The sequence below is a fragment of the Rhinolophus sinicus genome, linkage group LG15 (genome assembly GCF_036562045.2).
Source record: "Rhinolophus sinicus isolate RSC01 linkage group LG15, ASM3656204v1, whole genome shotgun sequence".
In the NCBI taxonomy this organism is placed as follows: Eukaryota; Metazoa; Chordata; class Mammalia; order Chiroptera; family Rhinolophidae; genus Rhinolophus; species Rhinolophus sinicus.
This window is the reverse complement of record NC_133764.1, coordinates 28,462,861-28,485,657: the sequence shown is the minus strand read 5'-3', so window position 1 is coordinate 28,485,657 and position 22,797 is coordinate 28,462,861. Positions and strand designations below refer to the sequence as shown.

The 22,797-nt window shown below is 55.5% G+C and overlaps 1 protein-coding gene across 4 annotated transcripts in view; it reads left to right on the top strand.

Moving 5' to 3' along the window:
* Positions 1-22,797, top strand: part of SCN4A (sodium voltage-gated channel alpha subunit 4) — a 43,714-nt gene that overhangs the window by 14,995 nt on the left and 5,922 nt on the right. For all 4 annotated transcript variants that reach the window (XM_019733000.2, XM_074319683.1, XM_019733002.2 and 1 more), the window contains exons 2-20: positions 244-885; positions 976-1,094; positions 1,252-1,341; positions 1,620-1,748; positions 2,212-2,303; positions 4,020-4,334; positions 5,187-5,250; positions 5,489-5,630; positions 6,421-6,630; positions 7,193-7,346; positions 9,130-9,368; positions 11,062-11,235; positions 12,014-12,370; positions 16,086-16,553; positions 18,484-18,616; positions 19,398-19,552; positions 20,103-20,276; positions 20,816-20,938; positions 22,256-22,534. In XM_019733000.2, the coding sequence (XP_019588559.2) occupies positions 613-885; positions 976-1,094; positions 1,252-1,341; positions 1,620-1,748; positions 2,212-2,303; positions 4,020-4,334; positions 5,187-5,250; positions 5,489-5,630; positions 6,421-6,630; positions 7,193-7,346; positions 9,130-9,368; positions 11,062-11,235; positions 12,014-12,370; positions 16,086-16,553; positions 18,484-18,616; positions 19,398-19,552; positions 20,103-20,276; positions 20,816-20,938; positions 22,256-22,534 (3,690 nt within the window). In that variant the 5' untranslated portion in view covers positions 244-612. The remainder of the gene's footprint in view (positions 1-243; positions 886-975; positions 1,095-1,251; positions 1,342-1,619; positions 1,749-2,211; positions 2,304-4,019; positions 4,335-5,186; positions 5,251-5,488; positions 5,631-6,420; positions 6,631-7,192; positions 7,347-9,129; positions 9,369-11,061; positions 11,236-12,013; positions 12,371-16,085; positions 16,554-18,483; positions 18,617-19,397; positions 19,553-20,102; positions 20,277-20,815; positions 20,939-22,255; positions 22,535-22,797) is intronic.

Sequence of the window (22,797 nt, the reverse complement as noted above, 5' to 3'; positions counted from 1 at the left end):
GAATCTGGCTGCAACCTCCATGGTCTCTGCCCACATTTCCAGGCAGCCAATAGCAGCCAATCCAAGTTGGCCATCATGATGAAATCCCTTTGCCATTCCTCCTTCAGGCTGATCTCCCCCAGGCCTCATCTTAGCCCATCCTCTGGACCCACCAGCACATTTCACATCTGACTCTTTCCACCTCACTTTGGAATAGAGGCCCTATGTGGCTATAACCAGCTGTGATTCTCTCTGTCTTTGTAGGCGGAAGCCACACAGTTCCCAGAGCTTGGGTGCAGGAGACGGTTGAGGGCACTGGGGCATTGACCCCAAGTCCCCAAGGCTGAAGAGGATCTGGTTGGCTTGCCATCAGTCCTGAGGGCAGCCCACCCCCTTCTGGGGAGAATGTGGTGTGGGGCTCAGGGGTGATGCCCTTGTGCTACAGCAGTGCCCGGGCCTTGCAGGCACGTCTCTCAGTCCCAACAGGGCCTGCACGCCCACCTCGCCAGCCTGGCCCCTGGGCAGGCAGGAGGTGAATAGCGGACAGTGGCTGCCCAGCACCTAGGGGGGCTGCACACTACAGCTGCCCCGGCTGCCCGCTGCCCTCTTGGACCCTGAGCCCAGGATGCAAGGATGGCCCGCCCATCTCTGCCCACCCTGGTGCCTCTGGGCCCCGAAAGCCTGCGCCCCTTCACCCGGGAGTCCCTGGCAGCCATAGAACAGCGTGCAGCGGAGGAGGAGGCCCGGCAGCAGCGGAACAAGCAGATGGAGATCGAGGAGCCTGAAAGGAAGCCACGAAGTGACATGGAGGCTGGCAAGAACCTGCCCCTTATCTTTGGGGACCCTCCACCGGAGGTCATCGGCATTCCCTTGGAGGACCTGGACCCCTACTACAGTGACAAGAAGGTCTGGGCCTGGGAGGGTGCCCTCTACCTGTCTGTCCATTGTCCATCTGTATGCCTGTCCCTAGGCCTCACAGCTCTCTCCCTGCCTCAGACCTTCATCGTGCTCAACAAGGGCAAAGCCATCTTCCGCTTCTCTGCCACGCCCGCTCTCTACATGCTGAGTCCCTTCAGCATCATCAGACGAGGCGCCATCAAGGTGCTCATCCACGCATATCCTGCCCGAGCGAGTGGGGCGAGCACAGGGCCGGGGGAGGCCGGGGACGTTAGGCATAAGCAAAACTGGGAGTTCTGGGTTCTGGGCGAGGAGGGCCTCTGTCCACCTCCCCTCCCCACCTGCTCCCTCACTTTCCTTGACCCTTCCCCCAACGCTGTTCAGTTTGTTCATCATGATCACCATCTTGACCAACTGCGTGTTCATGACCATGAGCGAGCCACCCCCCTGGTCCAAGAACGTGGAGTAAGTCTCTCCCTCCCTGTGACCCCGCTGGCCCTAGGACACAGCCCATCCCAGGGGTCTGCGCTCTGAGGATGCTCAGAGTGATACTGCTCTTGTCTTCCAGGGAGACGCATACTGTCACTGTCACCCCATCAGCACTTTAATCCCCCGGGATGGCACCCACTGTCACTCTCACCAATGTCCTCAGCCCCCTGGAGAGCATATTTCATTTCTGTGATCCTCTCTCCTGAGAGGTCCATCACTACCACCCATACCTTGCCTGGCCATTTCCCCCCCAGGTACACCTTCACAGGGATCTACACATTTGAGTCCCTCATCAAGGTGCTGGCCCGAGGCTTCTGCATCGATGACTTCACATTCCTCCGGGACCCCTGGAACTGGCTGGACTTCAGCGTCATCATGATGGCGTGAGCAGGGGCCAAGGGCATCCTGAGGCCGAGGCAGGGAAGGGGAGAGGGCCAGACCTCAGAGAGAGTAGCTGAGCAGGCTGCCCCTCTCCGAGGGGTGGACTGTAGGGGCTTCAGGTCAAGTATAAAGACCGTGAGTTGTACAGCTCTAGGAGTTTCCATCCCCAGGGTCTGGTTTGGAGGCTCTCCTACTGCCCCTCCACCTGCCATGTACAACCACATGCAGCAGCCCTGGGCCCAGTCCCACAGGCCCTCACCTCCTAGGAGAGCTGGGCTACCCGTGCCACCTCCACTCCCCAGCAAAGCTCCTGCACTATCTTTCCCAAATCTCAGGCCCCCATAGGAACCTTGGCATGTCTGACCTGACCCTAACCCCTGTGGGAACCCCAGCTATAAGGATTTCTGCCCTCTCACCCACCCCTGGCTCCGACACAGCTCTCATCCCACTCCCATGTCCCCCCAGGTACCTGACAGAATTTGTGGACTTGGGCAACATCTCAGCCCTGAGAACCTTTCGGGTTCTGCGAGCCCTGAAAACCATCACAGTCATCCCAGGTACTGGGGAGGTACAGGGACCCCCTGCCTGGGTCAATAGGCCACCCTCCATGCCCAGGCCTGGAGCCTGACGCTCAAGTTCCAGTAACCTGACCCAGGGTCACAGGACTCCCAGGCTGTGTGTATAGAACACACACCAAAGTCTGGACACATGGGTCTCCCAAGGCCAGAGAAGAGAAGGGGTCCCAGGCGGGAGGATGGGCATTTGAGAGGCAGCATAGCAAGGTGGCTAGAGCACAAACTCTGGAGCAGGTCTGCCTGTGTTCAATTCTCACATCTACCACTTGCTAACTTTGACCTTGGGTAAGTGGCTTAGCCTGTCTGTGCCTCAGTATCTGTAAAATGTGGATAATACATAATAGTGTCATGCATTGTGTTGTTATGAAGATTAAATGCTTTAATATCAATAAGGTGCTTAGAACAGTGCCTGACACATGGGTGTGGGGTGTATGTATGTGTGTTAAATAAGCAGACGGGACAGAGCAGAGACCACCAGCTGAGACACAAAGGGATCAGTAATGGAAAGTCCCGGCTTTGAGGGCTCCATAGGGAACACACAGCTTATCCACTGAGCCATGAGGCCGGGCAATTCCAAAGTAATGCATCAAGAAGCAGGAAATAAATAGAACCCAGATCATCCAGACCCTCAAAAAGACATGTGGAGAAACTGGAGAAGGTTCGTTAAAGAAGAGAAAGATGATCTGAAAAGGGATGGAAAAGAGGCTGTAGGAGGAGGGGAAATTGTTCAGTCTTGATGCTAAAAAGTACCTTTTAGTTCTCTAGTCCAAAGCTCTCACGTGCAGTTTAGGAAAGAGACCCCAATAGAGAAAGTGCTTACCAAAGGTCACGCTGCATGTTGGCCACTGAGCCAAGGCCAAAACACCTTTCCTCTACGCCACGCTCCCAGGATCCTCAGAGCTCAGGAGGGTTTTCATAAGGAGGCTGTTGAACATCTTTTGTCTACACCAAGATAAGAAAAGGAAATGAACTGATATTGAAGGGAGGAACACTATGATTTGGCCCAAGGGAAGAAGTTATGGCTCTTCCCTGCGTGGTGGGAATCCATCCCTGGAATTCTAGAAGAGGTTTTTATGCCTTTTCCATCCAAAGGCACAGAATAAAAAGGTAGTGCAGTGTCAGTCTAGAGCTTGTCAGAGTGAACCCTCTTGTTCCTTTGGGGGTTAATAGGCATTATCAGAAAAGGGATTCTGTGGTCAGGTAAGCCAAGGAAAATGGTATTAAAGTTTTTGTTTGTTTCTGTATGACTTGTCAGAGCTTTTGATAAGCTGATCTGTACAATGACTTTCCAAGAGTGGAATATACAGCCTTTCCCAAACATTATTGAACCACCCCGCCCCCTTTTAAGAGCACAGCTTGGGAGAGCAGTGTCCTGCAGAACACGCTTTGGGAGTGCTGACCTAGCGACATGTATTAAGCTCTACCATGTGCTTGTTTGTTGCTCTAGGGGTCAGGCAGCAGCCCACGGAGTCTTTATAATCCATTCTTTTAGTGGCTGAGATTCTGTGGCCATTCGAAGGTTCCTGATTGAGGATGTAATCAGAGAAGTGTGGGGCAAACTTGGGAAGGCTTCAGGGAAGTGGTGCCCCTAGTAAGTCAAGTCTGGAAGGAGTTGGAGTAGGCAAAAACTTGGAGGGAAAAATTACAAACCTGCCCGGCTGGCTCCCCCCTGCATCCTCTCCCCCTCCATATGGTCAGGACTGAAGACGATTGTGGGCGCCCTGATCCAGTCGGTCAAAAAGCTGTCGGATGTGATGATCCTCACTGTCTTCTGCCTGAGTGTCTTTGCCCTGGTGGGGCTACAGCTCTTCATGGGAAACCTGCGGCAAAAGTGTGTGCGCTGGCCCCTGCCCTTCAATGACACCAACACCACGTGGTACAGCAATGATACGTGGTACGCCAATGATACATGGTACGGCAATGATACGTGGTACGCCAATGACACCTGGAGCAGCCAGGAGAGCAGCGCTGGCAACTACACCTTCGATTGGGATGCCTACATCAGTGATGAAGGTAAGAATGGGGCTGGAAGGCCAGTTGGGCCAGTCCCAGCCCCGAGGGCAGCCCCTTGTGAGCTAAATAGCATCGGGAGGACCTGAACTTAAATCCATCACTTACCACTCAGGTAACCTCCGACAAGTCACTCGATCTCCCTGACCCTCAGAATTTTCACTTACCTTCAGAATCACTCACTAACCCTTTCTCAAAGGGTTCATGTGACAAGAAATGCCAAGTTGCGTTGAGAATTTGGAAGCTTTCAGTATAAAAAGCAACGCTCTGTATTCCCTGTTCCTTAACCTATACACACTCCCTGTTCTCCTTCATCACAATATGTACTTGCACCCTGGCAGGGCCACCACCAGGCACCAATGCACCCACATCCGAGTCACATACTCATACTGCATAGGCACGCACACACAAGACACAGGTTCTCACATGGCACAATTAGTCCACAAATGCTTCTGGCAAGTTAGAATAAGGTAGTCCTTCTTCAGCCTGGAACCCTGGAGTCTAGTCTCCCGTGCCCCCCAGCCTCTGCCCTCAGTCAGGTACCCTGTGCAGGTACATGGTAGCCCCATGCACACACATACACATTCCTCCAATCTCTCTGTGCCCCTGCTGTATTCTGACTGTACAACCACACTAGGCACTGAGCTGATACCACTTGGAGCTGAGCTCCCTGCAGTGTATCTACCCAGAGACCTTGGGACTTGGGGCTGTACATAAAGGAGGGGGAGGGGAATCCAGAGAGCTTCTATTTGGTATGGTCCATACACATATGTCCACACATGTAAAGTGGGTACATGTGCCCACAGTGTATCCATGAGGGTAACATGTTTCCTTTGTGGCCTCTGATTCCCAAAGGGAACTTCTATTTCCTGGAGGGCGCGTTGGACGCCCTGCTCTGTGGGAACAGCAGTGACGCTGGGTGAGTGATGCTGGGCAATGGGAAAAGGTGCCCCAGGGTGTTGGGAAATAGGGGCTGATTCAGGCCAGCAACCTGGGATGGATGGGAATGTAAGGAAAACCCCTGGGCATGGATGGAACACTTTCTTGTTTTCGGAACACAGATAGCACTAAAGGATTTTTTTCCCTTGGGGCTTCCCATCTGTCCCCCAGTTGGAGCTTTCATCCCTCCCTAAAATCAGCCTCCATTCTATTCCCAGGCACTGCCCCGAGGGCTACACGTGCATTAAAGCTGGGAGGAACCCCAACTATGGCTACACCAGCTATGACACCTTCAGCTGGGCCTTTCTGTCTCTCTTCCGCCTCATGACACAAGACTATTGGGAGAACCTCTTTCAGCTGGTACAGCTACCCACACACTGCTCTGCAGCCCTGTAACCATCTCCCTCCATTCCCACAGCCTCTTCAGGGTCTGGCAGGGTCCCCAGCAAGGCTGTCTTCTCTGTGGGGTCCCCTCAGTGCCCCTTCATACAGGTGCTTGGAGCCGTCCAACACTGGGCACCTGCCCAGACCTCAGCTACAGCGGTCTCTTCTTCCTTTTCCACCATTGCTGAGATCTGGGCCTGGCACAGATCTTCAGGCCTCACGGTTACCAGTAGGAGAGCTTAGAAATTCACCTCTGCCCTACACAATTATTTAGCTTCCGCTGTCTGTGGGGCAGGCCGGTTGGGTCTGGAGCAATGGTGCCTTCTGGTTCCTGGTGATGTTTCTAACATTGATGATATTAATGAAAAGAATTATAATAGTAATAATAATAACTGCTACTATTTGTTGAGCTCTTGCTAGATGCCAGGCACCATGGCAAAGCTAGGATTCAAGCTGACCCCACCCAAAGCCCACGTTCACCATTTTTTATCCTGGCTCTCTGGTCTTGAGATGTCTGTCTGGAGTCCTCCAGGCTCTCTGAGCCAGGAGACGAGGAAAATTTGGGTCCAGGAATATATTTGGAAGCTCCCCAGCTTTAGCTCATGTTTATCCTGCTAGGGACGGCCATGTCCTGCCTCAAATCACCAAGTTCTGTGAAGGGCCCTCTCTGTTTACCTATCTGGGCAATGGGTGCGTGGGGAGGGGTGGTGGGTGAAAGCAGGCGGGGGGCCTGTGATGATGCTTCCTGTCCCACCCCCACTCCCAGACCCTCCGAGCTGCCGGCAAGACCTACATGCTCTTCTTTGTGGTCATCATCTTCCTGGGCTCCTTTTACCTCATCAATCTGATCCTGGCAGTGGTAGCCATGGCGTATGCTGAGCAGAACGAGGCCACCATGGCTGAGGATCAAGAGAAAGAAGAGGAGTTTCAGCAGATGCTGGAGAAATACAAAAAGCACCAGGAGGAGATGGAGAAGGTCTGGACTCAGGGAGAGGAGGCTGAGGACCCAGGGATCTCCCTGCCCCTCAACCTGGGTTGTCCCAGGCAGGCTGAGGGTGAGGGAGGAGAAAGGGCAGAGGCTTCCAGGCAGTAGAAAGTGTACTTAGCAGCTCTGTGCCTCAGAGTCCCCATATGGAACAAGGAATCTTGAGTAGTTAAACCTGAAGTAGCCTTTCAGCTTAAATATCTATGGTTTTGTGATTCTTTTTGGGCAGAATACGGGTCCATGTGGAGACAGAGGGGAGTCATTATGAGGCCCCAGGGAGTAGCTGCCCACTTACTTATCATCTCATGAAATGCAGGGTCAGTCAAGGCTTCAGGGATTGAGGGGTCTTCAGGCATGAGGGCCCTCCATCACTTTGGTCTGTACCCTGTCACCCCCCCCTCCACTGAGGTCACCCCCACCACCTGCACTAGGCTTAGTGCAGGCAAGAAGAGGTGCCCCTATCCGAAAGGACTCAGAAGGAAGCTGAGAGTTCATTAGTCCATGCCCCTGGCTCAGAGATGGATTTCATGCCATAACCCTTGCTGGTCCACAGGCCAAGGCTGCCCAGGCTCTGGAAGATAGGGAGGCAGATGGTGACCCAGCCCATGGCAAAGACTGCAATGGCAGCCTGGACACATCACCAGGGGAGAAGGGGCCCCCGAGGCCGAGCTGCAGTGCAGACAGTGGCATCTCAGATGCTATGGAGGGTGAGTACCTGGCAACCCCATACCTGCCCTACTCTGTCTGCCCTGCCTATCAGGCCACTTGGGCTCCTGGGGGTAGGGGGGCATGGAGGTGGGGGGTGGAGTCGGCTGGGCCCAGCTTCAGGAGGACAGTAACTTAATATTGGCATCGAAGAAATGGCTGTGATAAATATAGTCCTGGCTTAACCCGGCCCAGTTCTGGCTGCAAGGCCAGGCTGCTACGGGAACTGGGGGCTTCCGGGAGGGCCTTGGAGGCTGCCAAGGCAACAGGGAAGGACAGGATAGTAATACTAACCAGGAAGGGCCAATGTTCCAGAAACTGGAGATCCTGTTCCTCAAATGTCTTCTGGGTAAAAGCTAAAGGCCAAAGGTCAGATTCCACCCAGGTAGAGTCACAGACTCCCCCAAATCACCATGCGGTTCCCTGAGTCTCAGGAGGAGAATGAGGATGAGGTAATGAAGAGAGGATAGATAGATAGGTGGTTGGATGGGCAGAAAGAATAATGAATGGGAGGAGATACATGGATGGATGGATGGATGGATGGATGGATGGATGGATGGATGGATGGATGAGAGGGAGAGAGGGAAGAAAAGAGAAAGGGCGGGAGAAAAAGAAGGAAGGAAATCTGTCCTAGAAGAGATGTGGTCTGCTCCCCAGACCCTTTGCCTTGTGCTTGGAAGAACTTGGAGGTCCTAGAGAACTTTGCAAACCTCTAGAGGGCACCATCTCACCTGACAGGTGTCCAGGTATCTGTGGCCCTGCCAGAGAAGGGCCCAGGGAATGCTGGGCAAAGCTGGCCACGGAGGTCACTCAGTGCTGCCCTTTCTGGGATGGTTGTGAGAAGTTTTGGCAGTAGCATCTACAGGAGCATCCAGGTTGGGGTGTGTGTATGTGTGTGTGTGTGTGTTAGTATCAGACTAGACTCTGCAGCCTTTAAAAGAGGTCCGGTTTGCTTATTCCTGCATGGGGGTGAGAGTCAGCCCCTCCCCTACCCCTGGGGTGTCCCAAGCATACACTCAAACCCAGGTGTCCATGGGACTGCCCCCGACTCCAGTCCCCTTTCCTCCTCTGTGAGATGGGTGGCAGTAATAGCACTTACCTTATCAATTTCTGGTGGGAATTAAATGAGATCGTGCCTAGGCTGAGGACACCCACAGGCAGTGGAGGCCTGGAAGGCCGGAAGGAGGAGCGTCTTTGTCCACAGGCCTTACAGAACCCCAAGGCTTTAGAGCTGGGGTAGCAAGAACAGGGCATATTGCCAGAAAGCCACTCTGGTGGGAAAAGATCCACTGGCTGGGAACAGTCTGGAGGGGCCAGCAGAAGAAAGATCCACAGGGCATCTCTGTGTTCCCCAGTAGCATTGAGTAGCAGCAGGTGGAATTGGGAGCCAATCCCCAGCAGGGACCTCCCACCAGTCCCTCGGGCCCAGCCAGATCAGGGTGTGGGATCACAGGCCTGGGCCATTGGCAGGGGTGGGAGTCACTGAGGGCCAGGGCTTTGTGGGGCGTGTCAAGAAATCCGAGCTTGAAGTAAAGCTTTGAGAGAAGGGGCTTTGAGCAAAGCTCTCAAAGGGGTGGGTCTTTGGGGGCGGGGTCTAGAGGGGCGGGTCTTGAGGGTGCCTCACTGAGAGGCAGGGCTTGGAGTAGGTGTCGCTGAGGAGGCGGGGTTTGAGATGTGGCGATCTAAGTGGCGGGGCTTGGAAGGGAGCCCAAAAGATCTAGGTGGAGGAAGGTAGCACATGAGAGGAGGCTCCTCATCAGGTGTCTGTTTCCACCCTGCTCCCAGAATTGGAAGAGGCCCACCAGAAGTGCCCGCCATGGTGGTACAAGTGTGCCCACAAAGTGCTCATATGGAACTGCTGCGCGCCATGGGTGAAGTTCAAGCATATCATCCACCTGATAGTCATGGACCCCTTCGTGGACCTGGGCATCACCATCTGCATTGTGCTCAACACCCTCTTCATGGCCATGGAGCATTACCCCATGACGGAGCACTTTGACAACGTGCTCAACGTGGGCAACCTGGTAGGGACAGGGCAAGGGAGAGGTGGTCATTCCCCGGCAGCACAGGGGAGGCGACACAGGACTCGAGGGGGCCACCTGGTCTGTGTGGAAATATGAGGCATTATTGGGGGGCATATGGAGGATATGAGTTGATGTACAACGGAGGTACAAGGGGTGATCCAGGGCATGTGGTATTGGGGTTTCAGGGTAGTTGAGACAGAGAGAGTGGAGACAAGGTGCTAGAATCCTTAAGATCAAGATTCCAGGGAAGGATCTGGAGTCCAGGCCATGCCCTGGAGGCAGAGATGGGGGAGTTGGGGCGCAGAAGTATGTGTGGGGGAGCTGGGTGACAAGTCTCTCCTGGTACAGAGGTTGTTGTGGGCCTAAGAGGGACTAAGGGACCTGGAAGTAGGGCATATAGCCATGGGCACCCAGGACCAACAGGCCCCAGGGCCCAGTCCCCCAACCCTCAGCCCCTCTGCTGGCTGCCATCTCTCCCGCCTGGCCAGGCTCCGCCCCTTTCCGCCCTTCCTGCTCCACTATTGTTGACACGCGCTGATCCGCCTGCTTATCCCTGCCCATTAGGAGCATTATCACCTCGTTGCCAGCCCTGGTGGAGCCTGACAAAGGGGAAAAAGCCGCAGCCTCCTCCAGCCCTACTCTGCCCTTCCCAAGTCCCTTCAAATTTTTCCAGGCTACTCCCCCCACCCCGAGGGTCAGGGGGGGCCGAGGGAGAGTAAGATTTGAGGCCTGGGACAGGGTGAGGTCTGGGTAGATAGCAAGGGAATCAGACCCTGGACTCCCTAGCCTGTGAGGTAGGCAAGTCTGCCCGAGGCAGCCTGGGCCAGGCTGGGCTGGAGGGGCCGGGGTGTGCTCGGGGCTGGCGCAGCTGCTGGGGTGTGCATGATGGGCCTCGCCTGCCGCCTGCCCACCCCCTGCCCACACTCTGCTGCCTTTTGGACACCTGCTCTGGCCAGGGACAGCTTCTAGGCGGGGCTCAGCATGTGCCTGGGCAGGCTGTGCACCCAGGGCAGCTGGTGCCTGGCAGGAGGGGGCTGTGCCCAGGGAGCGGTCAGGGGCTCTGCAGCCCTTAGACTCCACCCGTGTCCTGGGTTTCGGAGGGCAGCTCTGGCTTTCTCACTGTTCCCCACTTTGCCCCTTTTGGCCCCTGACCTAGATTTCCAAGTCCACCAAGATTTGCTGGGTCCTGGGACCCCTGCCAGTGAGGGTATAGACACCTTTCTATAAGGTGTAGAGACAGGAAACGGAACCAAGCAGTTTGGGGACCTGCCTCATTCCTATATGGGCGGCATGACCGAACGCTTGCCGCTAACCTCTCTGAGCCTTAGGTTTCTCAACCCTCCCAGCTACATAGAAATCAGCTTACCACTGAGCTCATGATGAGAACCACAAAGTGCTCTGTGAGTGTTAAATATTATTATGCATGTGGCGAGACCCCAAGAAGTTAAATGGCTGGCCCACAGTCACATTGCCAGAAACAAATGGGTCCAAGTCTCCGGATGGTCCCATCTGCCCTGTGCCGTGGCCATCCCTCTCTTTTCTCAAATACACATACATGGGCCATGGCTAGCACTGCCTGATCCCTCAGGGCTCTGGACCCCTCCCCTTGGGCTCCACAAGATCTGCCAGGACGTGAGAGTCAGGGCGAGAGACTCCCTGAGGCTCTGTTACGGGACCGCTCCCCACCCCATAGGTCTTCACAGGCATCTTCACAGCAGAAATGGTACTGAAGCTCATCGCCTTGGACCCCTATGAGTATTTCCAGCAGGGCTGGAATGTCTTTGACAGTATCATCGTCACCCTCAGCCTGGTGGAACTGGGCCTGGCCAACGTGCAGGGGCTGTCGGTGCTCCGCTCCTTCCGTCTGGTGTGTGAGACCCCAGGGCCCGGGCTGAGGATGGGTGGGTGGGGATACCCAGGAGGGTGGGAGGAGAAACCCTTCTGCCCTCACGCATGCCACTCCACACCTCAGAACTTTTCTTATGGAAATAGGGAGAAAGGGAGCCCCCCATGATTACACAGGACTGCGGGGGGGAGGGGTGTGTGTGAATGACAGCCTCAGGAGTTTGACCTCTTAGTGACTTTGGACAGGGGTGGAACAGTGGCCCACAATACAGACCTGAAAGCTGAGGCTTAGGAAGCTCATTAGTAGTGGAACTGGTACTCTGAATTAATGTCCTTTCTACCACCTCATAGGAGCACTTTTATTATTTTTATAAACTTTATTATGGACCCCCTCATGCATCCACGCATCCACAAAAGTATAGAGGAATATAATAAACCTCTATGTACCAATCACCCAGCTTCAATATTCTACAGTTCTTGTTCTATACAGATAGAAACCCCCAACTTTTTCTGGGGGGGAGTATGTTAAAGCAAATCCAGACATATAATTTCACTTGTGAATATTTTAGTCTGTATCTTTAACAGATAAGGACTTTTTTTCTTTTGAACACCCGAAGAGAATGAGGTGGTAGGATGTGAATGTTCCCATTTAGCAGAGAGGCAAACTGAGGCCTCCGATCACTCAAGGAATGGGGGTTTGAGCTGTTCGAGGTGGTTCTTTCTCCTAAGGATGGGGCTTCCCCAGGTTGGACCAGGGGTCCCTGGGCCTCATTCGCCCCTGCCCTCCCTCCACCTGGCAGCTGCGGGTCTTCAAGCTGGCCAAGTCGTGGCCCACACTGAACATGCTCATTAAGATCATCGGCAACTCGGTGGGGGCGCTGGGCAACCTGACGCTGGTGCTGGCCATCATTGTGTTCATCTTCGCTGTGGTGGGCATGCAGCTGTTCGGCAAGAGCTACAAGGAGTGTGTGTGCAAGATCTCCGAGGACTGCAGCCTGCCCCGCTGGCACATGCACGACTTCTTTCACTCCTTCCTCATCGTCTTCCGCATCCTGTGTGGGGAGTGGATTGAGACCATGTGGGACTGCATGGAGGTGGCCGGCCAGGCCATGTGCCTCACCGTCTTCCTGATGGTCATGGTCATCGGCAACCTTGTGGTGAGTGACACCAGCTGGGTGGCTCCGCCACCCTCGCCCAGGAAATCCAAGTGTCCAAGACATGGCCGTTCCTTTATTTCCTTTGAATGGGGCTCTTCATTCAAGGACCCTTTCCCTATGAGGTTGAACTCTTTGAAATCGTTGATACTTGACTTTTCTACCTTCCTCCTTACTGCCCCCCAAATGGCAACTTTTTGTGGTTTAATCCAGTGGCTTTCAAATTTTAACCTGCTTAAGAATCACCTGGGAGTTTCTTAGAGCTAGATTCCGGGCCTTCCACTCCCTCCATCACCCCAGATTCTGAGCTGTTGGGCCTGGGAATCTGCATTTCTAATGAACTCCAGGGAATGACGCTGCCATTGGCCCAGGGACCACACTGTGAGTAGTACTGTTGAAACCCAGTGTTTTGGGTAAAATGTCATGATCATTGTAGTCAGACGGACCCATGTTCCAGTCCCAGCTCCTTCACCATCTGTATGACCTTGAACCAATTACTGCTCTCTAGTCGGTTGGGTTCTCTAACTTCATAAGAAAGAAAAATGGTGGGTACCTTATAGGGTGAGTGTGACAGTGTGCAAGAAAGCACAGCGTGGGGATGGTACTAGGAGCTCCTGGGCCTCTTGTCCTTCTCCTGCCCTCTCACCCTCCTCTGTTCCTAGGAATCAGGCCCCAGTGTTGGGAGAATCTAGAAACGGCATAAACTGCATTCATCCTGCCGCTTTCTGTGGCTCAGAGCTTGGCATGTGGGGCTGGTGCAGGGGAAAGGGTGCAGGGGCTCATGAGAAACAGGGGCGTGGGGCTGTGGTCCACATGACTAGCATTTCTGTGGCGAGGGCCTAGGAGCTGTCTCTCCTCACCCTACCAACCCCCACTCCTCCTCTACTCTGGGTCGGGTGGGGGTCGGTCCTTCCAGGAGTGCTGTGCCCAGCTGCCCTCTGCCATGGCGGGCACTGCCCTGGGCAGTGGGGTGGGAAGACGCACGTCCCCACGTTCTGCAAAGGCCTGTGAAATCCTTGAGCTGCTGGATCAGCACTTCTCAGATATCGCTGAGCTCCTGCTAAGGCAGGAGCAGACTGCTGGGGGAGGGGGTGTCACCTCGACTGAGGAGGAGTTCGTGGGATGAGGTCCTGAGCCCCCAGGGACAGTTAGACAGGAGAACCCAGCCTGGCTGTCCCTGGGAGGGAGGCCTTGGGGAGTGGAGAGACAGAGGAAAGATGCCCAGGCAAGACTAGGGTGGGATAGCAGGCTCTGAGTAGCAGTTTGTGAATGTAAGTTTAAAGGCTTGGGGATGACAGGCCTTTAGGGTCTATAACATTGCAAGCCCCCACTTTGCCACTACTGACTGGGAATCCTTGGGCAAGTTATTTAACTTCTCGGGCCTCAGTTTTTCTCATCTGGAAAATGGGGATGCTAATGGTGGTGACTTACTTCACTGGGTGGTCCTGAGGATTACAGAACACATGTAAAGCACTTGAACCTACGAGCCTAGGGGAGTTCAAATGTTACAGGCATGTGGGAGCAGTGTTAGTGTAGATACGCGCTATCAGCATCACACTCCTGAGTATTGGGTTCCTGCCACGTGCCAGTCCCTGCTTGAAGGGCTGTATTTACATGATCCCTAATGCTCTTGATAAGCCTATGAGCCAGGTCATGTTGGCTCTGTGCTCTGAGGAGGCACTGCCCAGAACCACAGAGACAGTGAAACTGAGTCTGGACTAAACCTGGGTCTATGTAACTCCAGTAACAATAACATTAATAACAGTAATGGTAATAGAGATAGTTGTCAACACCAGAAACTGTGATGACAGCTGACCTCTATTTAGCATTTATCTAGCATTCTGAGCACTTGCCTTGTATTCACCTCTACTCTGTAGATGCAAAGTCTCAGGGAGGTAACTTAGGAACCTGTGCAGGATTTGAACCCAAGAAGTATGGCTCCAGAGTCTGGAACCAGTGCACTGCCTGTGTGCGTGTCACCTGCATTCTCCCGTCACACACACAGACACACACACTCACCACCAACACCCTTTTCTGGCCCAGCTCTGTGGTTCTTCCACTTTGCTCAGAGGGAGTGGAGTGGCTGAGGGAGGCGGCACTGTCAGCTCCTTGGGCACTGTCCCTGCCCTGCCCCAGGCTCATGGAAGCAGGTGCCTGCAGAGGGCAGAGGCGTACCCTGCCAGGGACTGTGGGGACCCGTGTCCACTGTGTCCATAGACTTGGATACTTTCTCTGGGTTCCTGTGAAGAAGAAGAAGTGAACAGGTCCTAGGTAACCCACCCCTCAGAGCCCCCAGGGGAACATGAAGTCCATCCCCCACCCCTTTGGCCCCCATTCCCTTGCCTTGCCTGAGGTGGCTATTTTTGTCCCAAGCAGGAGCCGTGTGCAAACCCTGCTGACCCAGAGAGCAGCTAATTCCCATCTCAGATGTGTTTCTGGCAACTGGATGCCTTCCTCCAAGAGAGGGAAAGAAAAACCAATAAATTTTGGTGAGGGGCAAAGGCAGAAAAGTAGCTGGGGGCCTGGAGATGGGGCAGAATCCCCCCAGTACATTTCCCCAAAGAGAATATATGCAATATACAACATATATGTTTTAAAGATATTATATTAACGTGATAGTTCAGATAATGGCAAAAAGACATTGGAGGACACTGGTGAATGTCAGACAGTGAGAGACACATGGAAAAGATGGGCAGGGTGGTGGATTCACATGTACAGGCTCCCCTACTCCTTTGCATCCACTCACGCAACCAGCCCCTCCTCAAGGCCCCCAGAGAAGGAACCTGGTCCTGCCTTCCATTTTTGCCCGTGTTCTGAGTGCCTTCTGTATGCTCTGCTTATATTGATCTTTTAATTCTCACAACAATGTGAGGAGGTAGGTGCTGGAATCATCCCCATTGTACAGATGAGGGAACTGAGGCACAGAGGAGTGACATGTCTTGCCTCAGGATACACAGCTGGTAAACTGGGGTTCCAAGCCAAGTACCCATCTGTACTACCATGCAAACCCACTCTATTGTATTTGACCAAATGTCTATCTTTACTAGGCTGGAGCTCTCTGAGACCAGTGTCTCCTACACACACTGGGAGGGACTCAGTAAATATCTGTCCACTCAAAAATAAAGTTGACAGGGGGTAAACCAGTAGCCTCGTAAGTCCCTTTCAGCAGGGCTATGGGAAAATAGCCAGGCAGAGCAGGGAACCACCGGGGAGAAAAAGGGTGAACAACAGTAGGTCAAATGCCCCTTCCAGAGTAACATGGAGCATGCATCTGAGCACGGGGAGCGCAAGGTCTGTTAGAATCCCACCTAACAGATGGGAAAAGAAGGCTCAAAAGATGCAGGTTCCCAGTAACTCCTGGAAGCTCGGAGATGTGCGCCCAGTTCTTTATTCTGCATTCCCTGGCAGGGGAGGTGGAGGACAGCGTCATGGAAAGAGCCCCTGTCACCCAGTGGGCTTCCCCAAGCCCTGCCTTGGCCTTGGTCAGCAGAATCCCATCCTGTGACGAAGCCTCAGTTTCCTTATCTGCAATTTGGGGATCATAGGGACACTTGTCACCTCCACAAGCATTCGTGAGGGTTCCATGAGGTGATGTCCTTTTAAACGCCCAACATGGGGTAGGTTTGACGTGGAGGCCTGAGGACCCTTGTGCAGGCCGAAGGTGGCACCTTCAGGGGCCCGGAGGCTGAGCTGAGGTTCCCCCACCCCTGCTCCCCAGGTCCTGAACCTCTTCTTGGCCCTGCTGCTGAGCTCCTTCAGTGCCGACAGCCTGGCGGCCTCAGACGAGGACGGCGAGATGAACAACCTGCAGATCGCCATCGGGCGCATCAAGTGGGGCATTGGCTTCGCCAAGGCCTTCCTGCTGGGACTACTGCACGGCAAGATTCTGAGCCCCAAGGAGATCGTACTCAGCCTCGGGTGGCCGGGGGACGCCGGGGAGAGTGCCCCCGAGGACGAGAAGGAGCCACCGCCTGAGGAGGGTGACAAGGACCTAAAGAAAGACAATCACATCCTGAACCACGTGGGCTTGGCTGACGGGACTCCTCCCAGCATTGAGCTGGACCACCTCAACCTCATCAACAACCCCTACTTGACCATCCACGTGCCCATCGCCTCTGAGGAATCCGACCTGGAGATGCCGACAGAGGAGGAGACTGACACCTTCTCAGAGCCTGAGGATACTAAGGTGAGCCCATCGCAGGGCCCGGCTTGAGGGGTCAGAGGTCAGATAGGCACGGCTTGGACGAGTCTCCAAGCTTCAGTTTCTCCTTCTGTAAAATGGGAGTAATGGTACCTACCTCGTGGCATCTTGGTGAGCAGTAAATGAGCTCTGAGCTCTCTGTGAATAGTGACTATCGTCACAGTTATTAACACAATTGTTAGGACTTGCCCTGCCTATCCTAAAACCCCAGTCTCCTCCCTTCACTCCTACCCCACAACACCACCTGTGCCCCATCTTACCAGCAGGTGGCGCTCTTGGACAAGATGTTCTGCCCCGTAGTACCTCGGCTCCAGGGCTGAGACCCAAGAGGCCTCTCTTAAATCCTGCCTTGGTTTGAAGTCCCTGCCAAGTTCTTGCCATTGTCATCTATTTCTGTTTAGATTCCACCTGGGGTGGGTCCCAATCTCCCAGTGTGGGCCAAGCCAGGTCTGCGCTGGGGACTCTGAGGAGAGGAGCCAGGGTTCAGTGGGTTTGGGTATAAGGAGACTAGAGAGCTGGGGCACAACCTCAGCAGGAGCCCTGAACCCGCCACCCAACCCTTTCAGGGGACCTGCTGCTTAACTGAGATGCCCCTTCCTCCTGTCCTTCCCTTGCAAAGGTGGGGAGAGACTGGCGGTCACCCCCAGAAGCTCAGGCTGAGGCTGGGTGCTTGCCTGGGCCTCCCAAGAAAGCTGTCTCTGAGCCCCTCACTCACCCTCCTGCTCTGGCAAGGGAAGGGCTAGCATAAGCTAGGTCTGGGCCCCCTGCCCACCTCCACCCTATTGGCCCTGGACCTGGCTGGAGCCTGAATGAACTTTGCCCTGAAAGCTCTTGATTTCTTATTCGCCCCAAATATGTGGCATGCTGACTTACCAGAGGGCTGAGTGTCTGCCAAGCTATAAATACCCAGGGAAATGTGGCACTGACCTTGGTATGAGGAGCGGGGGTGGGAGGGAGCTGGGGAACACCCAAGGCCAAGGCTCTGGACACTCTTTAAAGGGGGACAAGCACAGCTCCGAGAGGAATTATGGGAGTGGGGGCACACGGGTAGGGCAAGTGGCTCAGTGGGTACCCTGGCTAACGTAATGCCCTGCACCTCGATGTCCCTGTCAATGGGGCACAAGGACTCCCCTGGTGCACTGGTCAGCATTCTGGATCCAGAGTTGGCCTCAAGCTGCCCTCTCCATCTTCCTCTTCAGGAGCCTCACCCCTAGCCATGAAGGGGTCCCCTTGAGGAGTGGAGTCTGGGCCTGGGATGCTGACCTGGGGCACCAGGAGGAGGTGGAGAAAGGCCTGGCCAGGCCGGAGCAGCCTCCACCCTACCCCTCAGGTTCCCTGGGCCCCAGGCTGGAACTTCAGCTGGGAAAATTGTCCATCTTTCTGTATTTTTCAGCCAAACAGCCCCTGAAAATAGGAAGGCTCAGGCCTGGGGATACTGCCAATTGGTATCTGCAGGCTGTGGCAGCCCCAGTCTGTCCTGACCCCCTTTCATGCCCTCTCAAAAGTACCTTCAGGCCTTTTATTTCTCTGCTGCCTTCCTCATGCCTCCCCCCTCCTGTCCAAACCCCCAGCTGGCCAAGCTACCCCAGCCCGCTTGTCTCCTAGCCTCCTCCCTTACCGGAGGCCCTCACGTGTCTCCTCCTGTCCTTACTGGCCCTCCCCAGGCCTCAGCCCTGCCCTGCTCCAAGTCTAGCTGCCATGAGAGCAGGACCACGGCTGCCTTGGTCACTGTGGTTCTTCTACATGGACCACAGTGCCAGCTCCATAATCCATGGTGGAGTGAATGAATGAATGAATGAATGAATGGGTCTGCTCCACCCCCTCTTTCTCCTCTCCCTCTGGTCTCCCACCCTGACCTCCATTGCCCCACCTGGTGGGAGGACCCAGGGGTCACATGACCCTGTGGCCCCTGCAGAAGCCGCCGCAGGCCCTCGATGGGAACTCCTCCGTCTGCAGCACAGTTGACTACAAGCCCCCTGAGGAGAGCCCTGAGGAACAGGTCCAGGAGGACCCCGACGGGGAGCAGCCTGAGGAGTGCTTCACCGAGGGTGAGCCTACCTGTGTGCGTCCCCACCTCACCTGGTGTCCACCACCCCCAGCCCAGCACACCCCAGCCCATTGCCTCCTCCAGGATATTTTGGGGACACGTGCGTCACTAAAGGCACGTGGGGCCTTCTTCCCCTGATGCTACCCTGCCCTGCTGCACTGGGGAGGGGTGTCAGAGCCAGGGGGTCTCCCCACCCCTGACCTGAGCCTCACGTGTGTGCAGTGGGTGATGGCAGTGCCCTGATGGCTGCCGTGCAGAATCCCCACAGAGCCCGAGAATGGCCTGGCATGAAGCAAGTGCTCAGGAATGGCTGGTCTAAGACTGTCATCCTCCTGCTTGCCTTCATCTTCAGGGAGAAAGGCTTGTCTCCTTCAGGAGACAGCCCTGGAGAAACATTTTTGCCCACAGATCCTGGGCTATGCAGAGTGAAGGCTGCCTGGGTGGAGTGGGGGAGGATGGGGACAGCTGATAGATACAGTACCGGAGCTGGTAGCCTACACCCCTGCATGTCTTTCCTCTGTGTGCCCATCCCTGGCAGCAGTTGGCACATGGGTGGAGCAGGCTGTGGAGGGAGGGTCTGAGGCCCCCATGTGAGGAGTGGGGCTGGACCACCCTACTTATCACCCGTTTCTAACCAGCAGTGGAAGAAATGGAAGCAGGTGTTGGGGACGGTGAGGTGGAGGGCTGGAGGGGGCACCCTGGGAAAGTGGTGGGAACATGCTGATTGTGTGTCTGGAGGCAGCCCTCAGGCCCATGATGTGGTGCCCCTGTTGCTCCCCCAGCCTGTGTGCAACGCTGCCCCTGCCTCTATGTGGACGTCTCCCAGGGCCGTGGGAAGAAGTGGTGGATCCTCCGCAGGGCGTGCTTCAAGATCGTCGAGCACAACTGGTTCGAGACCTTCATTGTCTTCATGATTCTGCTCAGCAGTGGAGCCCTGGTAGGCACCTTCCTGAGGGGTGGGCATGGGCAGAGACCGGTGACAGGCCCCAAGCAGGCCCTCTGGGGCTCCCTCCTTTCCACACCATGGGAGGGATGCAGCCGAGTCAGTCTCCAACCCAGAGTCCTAGAGGAATTCACCTGTGGTTGCAGGATATGTTATAAAATGTATCGATTTCCTTAAAGTGACAGATGGGGTCTGACTCTGTGTGCCCCGATGACAGGTGCCAACCAGGGGGGAGGTGGGGAAGGCTCTGGGAATTGGGGGAGGAGCAGGATTGAAGTTGTGTCACTGTAAAATTCCCTAGAAGATGATTGAATGTTGCTATTATTAAGCCTGAGGAAGGGGAGCTGAGGGGCTTCTCCCCACCAGGAAACTCGCTCACCCCCATGATGGGCATGGGGAGTCTGGGAGAAGCCACCAGCCTGCCCCTGGCCTGGCCCCTGTGCCAATCCCCTGGGCACCACCAGTGTCAGGCAGGGTAGGGAATGTGGCTGCTGCCCCGGCCTCTTGAGCCCTGGCCACCACCCCACTGTGCTGGTGTCCCCAGGCCTTCGAGGACATCTACATAGAGCAGCGGCGCGTCATCCGCACCATCCTGGAGTACGCTGACAAGGTCTTTACCTACATCTTCATCCTGGAGATGCTGCTCAAGTGGGTGGCCTACGGCTTCAAGGTGTACTTCACCAACGCCTGGTGCTGGCTCGACTTCCTCATCGTGGACGTGAGTCTGGCCCTGGCCCCACAGCCCAGGACTTTAGGAAGCCCCCGCCCGAGGCGGGGCAGCTGCCTGAGGCCGCATAGTGCATCAGACCCCATCAGCGTGCCCCCGCAGAGACTGGCCTCCAGGTCCCTTGGACACAGCTGCCCAGGAAGGGGACTAACTGGCTGGGGGAACCTCCTTTTTCCTGAGATAAAGGGGAGCCTTGGGGGCAAAGGGGAAAATAGAAGGATTACTTATCATTCTTGCCAATATCTGTGGAGGATTTTGTATCCTCTTTGATGGGCACACAGGCCTCCTGTTTACCGTCATCCTATTTAATTGATGACATCCCTGAGATGGAGCTCAGGCTCCTAAAGGTGCTAGGACAGGTCCCACCAGACAGGACCACCCACTAGGGAAGGGGTCTGGAAGAGACACCCTAGAGCTATGAATCCAGGAAGGCCCCCATGGGGGACCTGTCCTCAAGGACTGTGTCCCTGCGCTTGGGAGGGTCAGGGGCCCTGCACTCCCTGACACACACCCCCATTTTCCCTTTGTAGGTCTCCATCATCAGCTTGGTGGCCAACTGGCTGGGCTACTCGGAGCTGGGACCCATCAAGTCCCTGCGGACGCTGCGGGCCCTTCGTCCCCTGAGGGCACTGTCCCGATTTGAGGGCATGAGGGTGGGTGCTGAGGGGGGCTCTGAGTAGGACTGGGGAATGGGAGAGCAGCCAGGTGCAGGGCGCTGTATGTCTGTACTCTGGCCACCACCTAGGGAAGCAGAAGGCTTGGCCCACGCCCCTGCTGAAGGCCAGGTTTGGGGGGACCCCAAGATACCCTCCCACACTATCCCATTCCTGCCTTCAGTCCTGCTTCTTAGCTCATCTCTGCCACCATTAGGGGGCAGCAGAGGCTGCAGCAGCTCCCAGGAGGGCTTGAGGGCACCACCGCAGGGAGGACAGATGGAGGTCTGTGGGTTTATGGGTGTCCCTCGCAGCCTCAGACTCTGAGACTTGAGCAACCGGGCAGGTACCTGTGCCCAAGGTTCTGAGCCTCCTGGCCCTTGAGCTTAGGGTCATGCCAAGTTTGGAAAGATCCTTGAGGGCGGAAGTGACAGGTAAACACGGGTTGGGCAAAACAAATGGGACTTCCCCAGCAAAGAGAGGTCTGTTGGGAACTAGACCCACTCAGAAGAGACAAACCTCCGTGAAGTGGCTGGTTGTAGGCCAACAGTGCACTCAGCCCGAGTGGCTCCCTCCTGGTCATGCAAGGAGCCAGCCAGCGCTGGGCCCTCCCACCCCCAGAGTGGGGGACTCCTCCCCTCTGAGGGGAAATGACCTGCCCACCGCCACACAGGTGGTTCTTAGCCAAGAATAGAGCCCCCTGGGCATCACCAGGCCTATGCCACCCACTCTGTCTGGAGGTCATGAAACAGCTTCTCCTTGAGAAGGGACAGTTCTCCGATTCAGCCCAGCCTGAAATAGTGAGGTTGGCGTGTGTAGCCAGGGCTGGTGGGGCACAGCACTCCGGTCCCAGGGCCCTGCTGCTTTGCAGACCTGGTGGTTTCTTTTCTGTGCCTGTCTCTAATGCTGTGAGCAGATGAGCAGGAGGCTGGTCACGGGGGCTGAGTTTCCTATGGGGGCCGAGGAAAGAGTGTTTGTCTCCTGCCTGGTGACCCATGGCCAAGCTGCTTCCAGAGAAACCCAGCACCCCTAGTCTGAGTTGATTGTTCCAGCCAAGCAGAGGCCCTCTCCAACCACCAGGCTGGCAGTCCCCAACCCTGCTCTTTGCTTCCGCTAACGCCCGCCAAACACCTCAGCAGACTGCTCCTCAGGCCTGGCTCAGATTGGCCCTCCTCCAGGAAGGCTTCCCTGAGTAGCTATGCCCAGCCCTGCCTGGTCTCCTGGTTAGTGTAAGTGGGGAGCCATCTCCCAAGGAGCCTGTGTTTCATGCACCTGCCTGGGAGAAGCTCTGTCAATGACCCTGTCTCTGGCCCCCAGGTGGTGGTGAACGCCCTCCTGGGAGCCATCCCCTCCATCATGAATGTGCTGCTCGTCTGCCTCATCTTCTGGCTCATCTTCAGCATCATGGGTGTCAACCTGTTTGCCGGCAAGTTCTACCACTGCATCAACACCACCACCTCTGAGAGGTTCGACATCTCTGAGATCAACAACAAGTCCGAGTGCGAGAGCCTGATGTACACGGGCCAGGTCCGCTGGGTCAATGTCAAAGTCAACTATGACAACGTGGGTCTAGGCTACCTCTCCCTCCTGCAGGTGGTAAGTGGGGCCCCCTAGAGCTGTAGGAGCTGGGGATGGAGGTGACCCCCATCTCTCGTTGTACCTGAGCTCACTGCCACACCTTGTTAGGGGGTTGCCCGCCCTGCTTCCAGTGCTGTGGGACTCTGAAGTAGTGTCTAGATGTCTCTGGTCCCTATTGGATACATGCCCAGTGGGGCTCTGGGCAGGATCAGGCTGGGGCAGACGGGGAACTCACGGATAATGGAGGCCGGGAGCAGCCTCCTCCCCTCACACCCAACCAC